The 13,213-nt window shown below is 26.3% G+C and overlaps 2 protein-coding genes across 6 annotated transcripts in view; one reads left to right on the plus strand and one right to left on the minus strand.

The window, feature by feature from the left end:
- Nucleotides 1-150: 150 nt before the first annotated feature.
- LOC126917840 (anaphase-promoting complex subunit 2) lies at nucleotides 151-3,997 on the plus strand. Of its 2 annotated transcripts, none has more exons than XM_050725169.1 (8): nucleotides 151-299; nucleotides 481-916; nucleotides 1,028-1,266; nucleotides 1,378-1,558; nucleotides 1,643-1,868; nucleotides 1,988-2,172; nucleotides 2,807-3,352; nucleotides 3,438-3,997. In XM_050725169.1, exons 1-8 carry the CDS (start codon nucleotides 216-218, stop codon nucleotides 3,875-3,877), a joined length of 2,337 nt encoding a protein of 778 aa, XP_050581126.1. In that variant the 5' UTR covers nucleotides 151-215; the 3' UTR covers nucleotides 3,878-3,997. The 2 variants fall into 2 exon arrangements, with proteins under 2 accessions (XP_050581126.1, XP_050581125.1); XM_050725168.1 differs by having other exon boundaries at nucleotides 183-314.
- A 469-nt stretch (nucleotides 3,998-4,466) lies between these two features.
- LOC126917850 (protein held out wings) overlaps nucleotides 4,467-13,213 on the minus strand; it is a 47,096-nt gene continuing 38,349 nt past the window's right edge. For all 4 annotated transcript variants that reach the window (XM_050725214.1, XM_050725212.1, XM_050725213.1 and 1 more), the window contains exon 8: nucleotides 4,467-8,795. The gene's annotated coding sequence lies outside the window, so the exon portion shown is untranslated. The remainder of the gene's footprint in view (nucleotides 8,796-13,213) is intronic.

The following is a 13,213-nucleotide window of genomic DNA, read 5'->3' on the forward strand; positions in this document are numbered from 1 at the left end:
TTAATAATAACAATAGACGAGTTTTTCAACAGTTTATGTAGCAAAATATTATATTTATTTTGAAAGAGTCCGAAATGTATGATCAATATTCTCTTTTGGTTAACATATATTTAAATACATTTTATATTCTAATTTCTTAATAATTCAGAAGAAAAATATTACCAGATAATCAATTATGAAAAGTGATTATAATTTCAAAATTGGTTAAGTTATATATGTATAATATGGATAAATCTCAGATCAATAAAAACGATTTTTTCTCTCAAGTTCAGTATGCATTTCCTATTTTATATGAAAAGGTTTGTTTATATTTGGTAAATATCTAGAATTGCTTATCCTGAAAATATACTTAGTAGTAACGAATACTTTATTGAGTGCTTATAATGTAATACATAATCAAATTCATATAATATTCTTGAAATATGTGTTTAAAATAGTAACTTAATATTTGTAAAGTAAGTAACTTAATATTTGTTTTAGATTCAAAATGAATGTACAGATGAAGAATTTGCAGATGTGGTTAAAGAAATAAAGAGGTTGAATTTGACACAATTTGTTGAAGATATAGTTATTTATCATATAGAGTTATATATTCGGCAAAATGTAGCACCCACATTTTGGAAAAAATTCACAAATAATGTGACTGGACAACAAGGTTTCGAACATTTTAAAAATGCAGTAGATGGATTATATATAAGTTTAACAGAATTTTTGCCATTATTAAAAAAGTTAGAATACTTAACACAAAATGAAACAGTTCAATCTACAACAAATGGGAACAACGTACTAGGTCAATTTAAATTAATTGTACGATCTACGCTATTAAGTCAGTTACCACTTCACTATGAACACATAGTTGAACAATTTTATAAAATTGCGTTTAATGTATTTTGTAGTGCAGATAGTTCTACACAAGGTACTTAGTTCTCTGTTACAATTTAATTATAAGAAAGTAAATAACAAAATTTTAATATTTATATATTCTACTTACTGAGTGTACTTCTACTACTGATTGTTTACTTTGCAGTAACTAATGGAAGTGATACTGCTCAATGTATGGGTTGTTACCAGGAAGTAGATAAATGTCAGTGTCAAATGATTGTATTTATGTTCCACGAAACAAATAGAAAATTAATTGAGTTAGAACTATTAGAGAGATTAGTTGGTAATGTTCTTACATCGCTGATACATATACGTATTAAAAATCGTGTCAATCAATCATGTGATAAAACATTTGATGTGTCACAATTAAAATCATTAGAAAATGTAAGATTTTGTTATACATACTCCACTTACATAATATAAACTGTACTTGCCTGACTTCTTGAATGCGATGAATAATATAATTAATGTCATATTTTATATTTTATTTCACAGTGGCTTGAAACGGTTGTTATGAGTTGGTTAATAAGAATATATTCTGGTGGTTTTTCAAAGGTTGTATCTTTGACTAATCAAACTCGTAATGCTATAGACAAATTTAAACAGAAACTGTCTCATTTTTTATATGAAACATATACAAGATTTAGAATTGAACAACTCTTTGACATCATAATAGGTTATTAAAACATACTTCATACATATATCTTCTTATACTTGCTACATTCATATTTATGTTACTTAAACTGTTTTCTATTTTTAGAGTATCCTGATTCTCAACCTGCTATAGATGATTTACGTATTTGTCTAGAACGAACTGATTTACGTAAAATCCTAATAGAAAGTCTACAAGAAGCATTAAAAACAAGATTATTACATCCAGGTGTAAATACACCAGACATAATAACAGCTTATATTGCAGCTATAAGAGCATTGAGACAATTGGATCCTACAGGTGTCCTCCTTGAAACAATAACAGAACCTATTAAGTAACTATTATATTAACATCATATTTTATCAACAATTATTAAAGTGCACTAATTTTAATCTGTTAAATCACCAATGAACTTTTTCACAAAATATTTAAATGCTTTTATATATTATTTAGAATTTATTTAAGAACCAGAGAGGATACTGTACGTTGTGTAGTGAGTGATTTGCTTGATGACTCACCAAGTGATCTAGCTGATGAACTAGTCAAGGGCGAATCCTTACAATTAGATGATGGTTCTGGCGATGAAGAAAACGAAGATTGGGATAAATGGATGCCAGATCCTGTTGATGCTGATCCTGGTATGTTTATAACATCTAAAGTGTTTTAAGATGATTACTCAAAACACTGAATATGAATTTTATGTTTTATACTAAAATAATAGAAATATGTCTTCTCCAAGGAATGTTGTATTGGTTACGTTTCCATTTAAGATACATTTGTTTCTATTTATATATCTGATTACATAATATTTAGATAACAATTCAAAATCTATATATATAAGTCTGTTATATATCTATTATAAGTAGATTTTGGAATTATTTAGGATTAGAAGTATTTAGGATTATTATTGATATGTAGATTGTGATAAAAAGAACCTTCTTTATGATTGCTAAAATTTACCTAATTTGAATCTTTCCAATCTGTATTTGTTAAAATAATCAAAAGATCTTATGTATGCAACTATTGCATAAACTGAGAAAATGTTTTACTGCAATATTGTAGTATGTAGTATGTAGTATTTTCGATATATTTAAACTTGCAAATTTATTTTATAAACATCTGGCTGCACAACCTCTTTTTAATTTTAATAGAATTTTCTTTACAACGTTCCTATTTAAGTTTTAACTAATTTTTTTATACATTATTATATAATAAATCTTACAAAGTACACATTTGAGCTTACTAAACAGATTTAAATCTCTTTTTTTATAGCAAAATCAGCACAACGCAGGATGTCAGATATAATATCGATGTTAGTAAATGTATATGGTAGTCAAGATCTATTTGTAAATGAATATCGTACATTATTAGCAGACAGACTACTGTCTCAATTAAATTATCATACTGAACGAGAAATCCGTCATTTAGAATTATTGAAAAGGCGTTTTGGAGATAATCAACTTCATTACTGTGAAGTTATGTTAAAAGATGTATACGATTCTAAAAGAATAGACGGGCATATACAATCTGATGCTAGTTACACTTTAGAAAAAGAGCACTTCCCTACATCTGCATTGATATTATCAGCACAGTTTTGGCCACCATTTAAAGAAAACTGGAAATTAGAGTTACCTAAAATTGTACAGGACCAATTAAACAAATATGTAAAAGCATTTGAAACTCTAAAAGGAAATAGAACACTTTGTTGGAAACCTCATCTCGGAAATGTTAATTTAGAAATTGAATTAAAAGATAGAAAATTAGATATAAATGTAACGCCCATACATGCTACAATAATCTTACATTTTCAAGATAAGAGTAAGAAATATTTATGCACATGTTATTATTAACATCCTTAAATTTGTTTAATATTAATATATTTATTGTATTTTTCAACTTGCAGAAGAATGGGCTCTAGAAGAACTTGCAGAAATAATGCATGCCCCTGCAACTGTGTTAAGAAGAAAAATAACTTTTTGGGTTTCACGGGGTCTTTTGAAAGAAATTTCTAATGATGTCTTCATATTACAAGAAGAAAGTTCGACGAAAACCAGATCTTTATCAGACATCGTTCTGGAAGAAGAAGTAGAAAGTGCAATGGCATCTGCAAGTGATCAGAGGGAGGAAGAACTTCAAGTATTTTGGTCTTATATTGTTGGCATGTTAACCAATTTAGATTCTATGCCTTTAGAGAGAATTCATCAAATGTTAAAAATGTTCGCATCTCAAGGTCCAGGAGCAATGGAATGTGGCTTACCTGAATTGAGACAATTTCTTGATAGAAAAGTGAGAGAACATCAACTATTATTTTCAGGTGGCTTATATCGTTTACCAAAATCATAATTATTATTTAATTCTTTGTATTATATGATGTATAATATGTGATAAACTCATCAATGTGTAAAAGCTGATTTCATACAATAAGATTAATAATAAAAATTAATCTGTATAATACTGTTTAAATCCATAGTTTAATATACTGAGCAACAATGAAATTTTATGTGCTGTATAATAAAGACGAAGGCGAGAATTACTTTTTTCTAACGCGTAAATTATATGTTACAATCAGATAATAGATACAGTTATAACAAAATATTTCTGTAATGCATTTATAAACAAAATGCATAATATAATAAATTCAATATATCAATGTAATTGCCTGCATAGTTAAGTATTATATATACATGCACATTATAGTTTAATTATATATTATATTTTAGTTTCTCGAAGAAATTAATATCATCTTTGCACATCATTCACATCATTTGCAGCACAATTTTTTAGAAAGTATACTCCTCTATACTTAAAAATATGAAAATGTTATTATATTTATACAGCAATCTTTCTTACCCTTCTCTGATATGTATGGAAAAATTGCAATGAACAATGGAAAACCTTAATTACATATTTAATAAATAAATCTTTTAGATAATTTGAAAATAAAATTATTTTATATTTTGACCTATACTTGCTACATATCTTGCATTGTTGACAGAAATATCAACAATAAAATAAAATATAAAACAAATCATTTTATAAATTTTGACAAGAATTAAGCAACTATTGTAATAAACGTAAATAGTAAATACAAATATTCTTAATAACAAAACTGTATACATACATACATATATAAATCTATGTATGTATACATATATGCATATAAAGGTACATATACATGTTATTTGAATAAGTATTGTGAATACAAATGATATTTATTCCTTGATCTCAATGTTAAAAATTTTTAAATAATCTAATCCAGTTAAAATAATTTTGATGAAAGCATCTTTAATGTTTTGTGACATATATACATATATGTTACATCACTGTTACCAAACTTAAAACACTATAGAATTAAACAAATATTAACTAGTTTTTGCCATGACTGATTATTAATAGTAAATCGATTATTAATGGTAATATTATTAACATTTCAAAGTTACAGTTTTCCAAATATAATGAAAGAATACATTGTTAATTCTTTGACTGTGATTAAATGTTAATGATTATACATCATACATTCATTTCAAAAACAATGCCTCGCATATGAGAACAATATATCATAGTGATAGTATGATATATCATATTGTTATTTCCAAATTATGTTTTTTATGTTTTTAAAAATTTGTATGCGTATTTTGTAACATGTGTATGTACCTGCAACTGTATAAGACTTAAAAAATATGTAAGTTCATCTACATATAAACAGTCAATGAATACATATAATAATTTGTTTAATATTAAAAGGGAAAGTTAAAAAATAGAGACAATTTTGCCGAACTTAAGATACATATCAAACGTCTTGAATCTAGTAATGATACATATGAATGTAAGTATTCCATAATCTATATATGATATATTTATATATACGTAAGATTAAAAACTTTTTGTTTCTAAGAAAATGGAAGAAAAAGTCTTAATAGAAGAAAAAATAGAAGAAAGAACTTTTGTTTGAGATTGCTAGAGGTTGTCGAATATTATATATCGATTATTGTAAACAAATCATTTTAATTTTTGAAATTTATAACACTTTTACTCCCTATGATGCAGTTATAAATTCTTTATTATTAAGGGAGAGTATGATAAAAACTTGATTATATAATTATCATTCCAATCAAATAATATATAGATTTTTAATACATAATCAATAATCAATATCATTCACTAAAAGTAATCTGTATTATTTTTTATTTAAAAAGGGTAATTTATATTTAATGCACTATTATATTTTACTTAATATTAAAGTCCGACATAAAATATCAAAGAATATATTTTAGTGATTTTCAAAACCAGGACATTTATATAAGACCAAATAAGAAGTAAAATATGTATATATTTTTAAGTTATTATTTTATGTGTGATTCAAAGATAGATACATATATACATACATGTGTGTATATATATACACATATATATATATGTATATATGTATATATGTATATATTAATGATATCATCATTGCACTAAATACACGGCAAAAGTTTCATCAATTTTCAACTTCCCCCGCTCCTACATATGTATGTACTTTTGTAAAATATCTGTGTTTCTTTTGCATCATTATTTTGAATTACATATTGTATTAAAATATAGTGGATACACTACTTTAAGCTATAAACTTAAGTAGAATTCAGATCACTCTTAGTACAATTAGATCATGAAATATAATCTATTTACACGAAGTAATAGTTGTTTGTTCTTATATAGTTGAAAATGTTCAAAATGCTTGTTTAAAGTACAAGCATGTTACACAGATCATCAAATATACACAAATGAACATGATAAAAAGTTCTTATTACATGTACATATGGCAAATCTAAATGATTAACAGAATATTATTTGTATATCTAAATGATATTATTGACTGGTAAATAAATCAATCTCACATATAAACACTCTCTTCTATTATATATAGATAACTTCATTATATAACATTATAAATGTAGATATATTCCAAATAACGATGAAGGTAGTAAACAACTTCCATATGCTGTTCTTTGTCTTAATTAAATTGCTCACCATTTGTAGGAATATCGTTTTTATAAACAACCTTTCCTAATCTACATTTATGAAAAGGAAAGAAAAATAAATGGTTTCTTTGTGAATTTATCTAGATAAGTAAAATTGAAAATATTCAATAAATGATCAAAGTCTATTATTTTACAAGTAAATTGCACCGTAATATTACATAACAGAATTTTCAAATTATAAAATAATAAAATATTACATATGTATCTCTTTGTTAAAAAGTGGAGATTCTTCCTAGCCACACAACAAACTAATATATGTATTTAAAGAGACGTTTTATATTCTTAATACTTAATTAATATCTTCAAATATATTTTGATTTTCTTAGCTGTTTTCTTGATCAAATTAATGAGTTGTAAATTCAGAAAGTTAGATACAAAGTATCTAGTAAATTTCTTACTTATAATTAAATTTGACACGTAAAATTTTATATTTTTGTGTTATGTTATAGTTCATTGTCTATTAATATAACAATTATTTAACATGCTATTATTGGTATAAAACTTTATCTCTGTAAATAGCTCTTAACATTAAAACAAAAAATATTCTTAAATTTTTATTCAGAGAATTGTTTTTTTCGCGGGTTAAACTATTCAATTTCAGTTAAAAAGTATCAAAATGAAAACAAATTTTGATTTTATATTGCACCTATTATATGTCGATATATTATTTTCTAAGTTGTATAAAATACATGTTATTTAAATTTTTAGCCCCTTTTCTCTCCCTATTCATTTTATTGCTCTAATAAGGACGTAAGTACTAAAAAATTGATGTAGCTATTATGCATTTTATAATCCGTGACAAACTGTTCTAAATAGAAACATGTATATTGTTTAAAATGAATTTTTAGTATATAGGTCATCTAAGAGGTGTGATATAACAGAAAAATGAGATTCTTATATTACTAATAAATTAATTTGAAAAATAATTTGCAAGAATTTTGAATATTTCCTACTTATTCATTATACAAATGTATAACATATATACATATATGTATTATTGAAATTTTAATTTGTCGTAAATATCAATTAAATTAAAGTAATATCGAGTCAATCGCCTTTGAGAACATTATTCAGCTAGGAGTACTATACATATAATGGAATCAGAAGTTATAAGGTATTAAAAATTCGTAAAACAAACGTTTATGATTCTGTTTCTTGTATGAATAGTGTTTTTATGCTTGTTTCATTGTGCATATTATTAGAAACTCAACTTTCATTAATCACACGTACATATATATACGTAGCAAAAATACGTTCAAGAATCGACGTTATTAAATATAGTAAGGTTTACAAATATTCAATTTAAATTGTAGGTAATATGAAGAAGAAATAATAACAGTAAGAAGATAAATGGAACGATACTTAAGAGACAAGTAATATTGTTCCACATTACGGCATGTCACAAATTTAGCGAATATAATTCATAATGGTATACGCCATAGAGAATTTCTATAGATACGTACTATCTACACGTATTATACATGTTGCAAATCATGCATATATATGCGATTTTTTCTAGATTATTCAACGAATAATAATTGTGAATTTAATAATGTTGAAAATCTATTATTTTCTAGTTATATCACGCCTTGAAACATTTTATACGAAAAAATTTGAAATTTATGATTTTAATAATAAATAAGTTAGTATTTTAACGTGAAAAAATGATGATGGTACATACGTAAAGATAATAGTCGAATAAACTCTGTACTTTGCAATAGTTATGTTTAAGAAGCAAAAGAATCGATAATAAATAATGTTGGTATTGCATTAATTTTATAGTGGCGATTCATTGAAATTCACGCAAACTTCTCAAATTTATGCAGTAGAACTGAAATAATTTTAATTTTGCTTCGAAATAAAAAATGTTGCAAAATTATCGCTTCGTTTGTGTTAAAAATAAAGATGCATTTAATTATGATCCTGATTGATTTTTGTTGAAAATTGATCCTTTTTCGTCGGTAAGTAACTCACAATCAGAGACTTAATTACCTGTCTGACGTTGGAAACGCCAGCACAAACGAACGCTAGCGGAACGAGCAAAGCAATTTAAACAAGGCTGTACAATTTTAAAGACACGAAGAGGGTACAGGATGGATAAACTTGACGAACAACAGGGCTGGTGATGCGAACGGCGAAGGTGGTCATCTGGTTGGTGAACCGATCGAACGCGGATGTTGTTCCAGAGTCCAGGTGTTAGCACGGGGCGAGTGGATTCCATTGTTAGCACTCCAAGCCTATAGGCCATGGGCAACCAAGGTTAAAAAGAAAGAAAAGAAAAACAGTTTGTTAGTAATTTAATTATGATCGATTCATGTTAACATTAAGTTTTCGAACAGTTCGATAGTTGAAAGAAATGTAGTTAGTGGGAAGCATTGCCTTTCCTTACATATTTTTGCACTTTAAGTTATCTAAATTATTAAACGATTAAAAGGAATTCATTTGCCCGATCGCCTAATAAGAGATTTGTTTTATTAATTTAAGGTACGTAATCACATATAAAAAGTAAAAGCTAACATCTAATGAAACGAGTATAATCAAAGAAATTAACGATTAACAAGCAACTGCTTCGCACTCCCTTTTGGTCAATATTAGTGTATAAGCATTTATTTCATATAAAACATGATACACGTGATAGAAACATTGTCAGAATATTATATATCGATGAAATGAAGCTCATACTTCGTTACTTGTCATTCATCGTTTACAACTAACAGCCCTCTAATTACCGAAAGTTCATAAACTTGACATATATGTATCCAGGTATACATATAATTTAGAGGATTTCATAATTTTTCCAAGCTTCGTTATTATTGTTACAATGTGCATGATCTGACACGATGATAGCTTTTTTCTGTCTTTCTCTTATAAAAGAAACTCGATCGATCATTAGAGGGTTAAACTATGTATTTTGGTTATAAGTTTCACATAATCATGTGCCCTCCCCGCGCTTAGGATAGTCGAGAAGATAAATATATAAAACTGTGTACAAGATTCTAAAACGGAACGATTTAAAGACATAAACAAGTGTAAAAAAAAGCAGACTTAGAATAGTAGGTGGTAAGATGATTTTTAGTTATTTAAAATGCGAGGAATTCGTTATTTCCCAAAAAATTATATCATTTTGTAGGCAGCTTGGGTGTGCACCTGCCACCATATAGTAGCGTTAAATGACACTGTACGTATGTATGATATTAAATCCATAGTTACGGCAATATTATTACTGTGAATCGTATTAACTATAACGATTAATATCCTATCATCAAGCAGGTGTCAAAAGGCCAATGAATTACACGCGTGCCGTACAATAAAATAGGTCTATTTTACAATCTCTGAAAAAAGCATACCTTTGCATATGGTGTTAAGATCTGTTTACATTATATAAATACGTAGCGTTAATTGTCCAGCAAAACATGTACAAAGGAAAACCTGCGAGGTAGATTCAATGTCTCACAATTTTTGCTCACAATTGACTGTTTTGTAATTACATTGTTGTTGAATATTTTCAATGTTTGTTTCCCCTAAGAATCATCTGGATAAATTTTGTCCTCACTTTTTCCCATCTTTCCTTCTTTTTCAATATATCCTCCATTATTCTACAATTAACACTTACAATGAACACACGATAAACACGTTGCATTATTATTTAAGCATAAAATGACAAAGAAAATTGAACATACTACATTTTCGTTAAGTCTATCAAAATAATGTATATTCTTTAGATTTTTTTCATCCAGATTATTACTTTTGTTGGTGTACCTATTATTCCGATAAAAATATTATATAGGCTACATGAAGATGTATATATATATATATTATATATATATATTATATATATATATATATATATATATAATTATTGTTACAATATATATATATATATATATGTATATATGTGAATAGAAACATCAAGTTAGTGTCAACTTGGCCGTGTGGAGCATTTCTGGTTAGTTTTATAAAGACAATGCATAGTTATACGTTTTGTGTAAAAAATGAAATCGCTTCTATAATAAAGGTGCCATTGTAAATTATGCGTGGTATTGTTAGTGATGATACATAAAAAAGGATATAGGATGCATTTTTAGGATTAAAATATAAAATCTTTTATTTCTAGGTAATAAAGTTTGGCAAAAATTGTTAAAAAAAATTGTTTACAACGCGTTGAAAAAATTTTTAACTTTTGGTAAAATTAGTTGAGTAAGTTTCCCGAGACGTTAAAAAGAATAGCGATTAAATTAATACGATATATACAGGCAAATTTTTAGGTACATGTACTTCTAAATTTGCATATTTTCGTGCGATATAAGTGATGTCCTGGATTCAAGTGGAACGAAAACATCCGAAGTTGAAAAATAATACTATATAATAAAGTACTATACAATAGATTAGACTACACTTCTTCGTAGCTTAAGCCTTCGCATCGTATCGTAGTACCACCCCTGTCATTTTTCTTCATTCGAAATAAAAAGAAATTACTCTTCTTGTACTTTGTATAAATATTTATTTGAAATACACGTACGACACGCACGCGTAGACACGTATGTATATCGTATAAATGTACACGCACAAAAAGGCAGACGTAAATGGAATGAATAAGTGTTCCACAGGCACAAGTTGCCAAAAAATTTATCGATTTTGATGTATGGTCACATGCGTGATCTTTGAACAAAGATTACATATTATGTCGTAGGTAAATATTAAATCAATCGTAGTACACGATATTATTTTCAGAGCTGCATTTTATATTTATATTTGCTCTTCTTCAAAAGTATTTTTTATTTTCTTTTTTCGTTTTTACTTTTAAAGTATTGTTTTTATTCATGTACATCCTATATCAATTATCCTTCGACAATGATAACGGTACTCTCATTGATTATCAATAGCTATAATATGAAGATTTCAGATTAGCACTAATATAAAAATGCGGACAGATCGTGTAGAAGTAAAAAAGATTTAGAAAAAGAATGGGTAGGTGCGCACCCATACCATACCGCAGTCTCTCCATCATTTATCTTCTTGTTTCATGATGCAAAGAAGACAGAGGGAGTAATATATATATTTTAAAGATATTTAGTCTTTATACCTAATTGCGGGGAGTCAACATTACCTTGAAACTTTAACTTTTATTTCAGTTGTGCATGTGAAGGGTATAAACGGTAATATGTATCGGATCCTTTAATGTTGTACAAAATCACTAACCATACCTACTTCTACAACGCTGAACAACGTTATTAAAATTCAAATCGTTAAAAGAGAAATTCTAAATAAACCTAATTTGTAAAGTAAAAATTCCTTTCAACATATAGTAAGTTAAAAATTATTTAATACGAAATATAATATGATTTGAGTCTTTCATAAAATATTTTTAACTAAATTTCATATTTATTATAAATTTTATACTATAATTCAACAATAGTATCGACTAGAATTTTGATAAAACTCTTTCTTAATAATAAAGGATCACACTTCAATGTGAGATTTCATCTTACGCTTAATTAAAAAATTTAAAGTTTTACAAACAAAAAATTTCGAAGTTTCCTTTCATATGGATATTTTTCAGTTTAAAAACATTTCGAATTTACAATAATAGAAACATTACATGAAATTCGCATTTTACCAATATGCAATTATATTTGAAAATAATTACGTAATCATTTGATTTTTGTTTTATGTAAGTGATGAATTTTACAAGAAAAATATTATTGTAGAACACTGAAAATATTATTATATTAACGTCAGTATTGGATTACATATTAATAAACATCGAAGGAAATAACATATGATAAATTAACTTATAAATAAAAAAGAAGATTAAAGTATTCTTCAAAGATATTGTTTATATAGCATGTTAAATTAAAAAAGTTGTATAGCAAATAAAAAGGAATAAAAAATTACAATGTTTTATACGAAAATAAAATTATTGGTACATTTTTTTTTTAAATTAGATGTAAATTTGAATTAAAAGTGTTTTTAATATACATAAAACAGATGTATATTACATCGTACAAAAAAGTTCCTATCTCTACTTCCAGTCTAGAACTTTATGATTTATTAGCAAATTTTTTTATATGGTTAATAGTACGATACATCATTTGCACTTTATGCAAGACTCAAACATATTTATTCGAATACTACACGTTTTAACCGATTCCCACGTGTAAAAGATTCAATAAACGCAACACATTTGTATCTCTATATATCACAATAAAATTTGTAAATAATTTCATTGTTGTTCTTATTAACGTTATGAATATACGTTAATGTAATAATCGGAGCATACACATTTTTTGAAACGGCACCATAATTCTGCTATTACCTTGTTATATGTTATATTATACTTATACGTATAATAAAAAAATTAAAATTCACCGATATCTCCGTTACGATTTATTAATTCTAATTCATTACCTATTTATAAAGAGCAAAATACTAAAAAAAATATTTCTAATGCAATACTTTGGATAAATACCCGTTACTATCAATTATTTTGAATTTAAACTGACCTTATTTCATGGCTAAAATAATAATAATAGCGAGTCGTTGATTACTTGGTTTGTAATATAAATATGTAAAAGAATAAATTTTTAGCTTTGAAGTACAGAAAAAAGATGTAGAACAAGAAAGAAAAAGGAAGGATCTTTTTTAATGAATTTAA

The sequence above is a fragment of the Bombus affinis genome, chromosome 6 (genome assembly GCF_024516045.1).
Source record: "Bombus affinis isolate iyBomAffi1 chromosome 6, iyBomAffi1.2, whole genome shotgun sequence".
NCBI lineage: Eukaryota > Metazoa > Arthropoda > Insecta > Hymenoptera > Apidae > Bombus > Bombus affinis.

Bases quoted from the DNA above. Each gene is read 5' to 3' on its own strand.
- LOC126917840 (XM_050725168.1), top strand. From the start codon at position 216: ATGTATAATATGGATAAATCTCAGATCAATAAAAACGATTTTTTCTCT. The intron at 1,267-1,377 runs GTAAGATTTTGT...TTTATTTCACAG, and splicing joins AATTAAAATCATTAGAAAAT to TGGCTTGAAACGGTTGTTAT. The intron at 1,869-1,987 runs GTAACTATTATA...TATATTATTTAG, and splicing joins ACAATAACAGAACCTATTAA to AATTTATTTAAGAACCAGAG.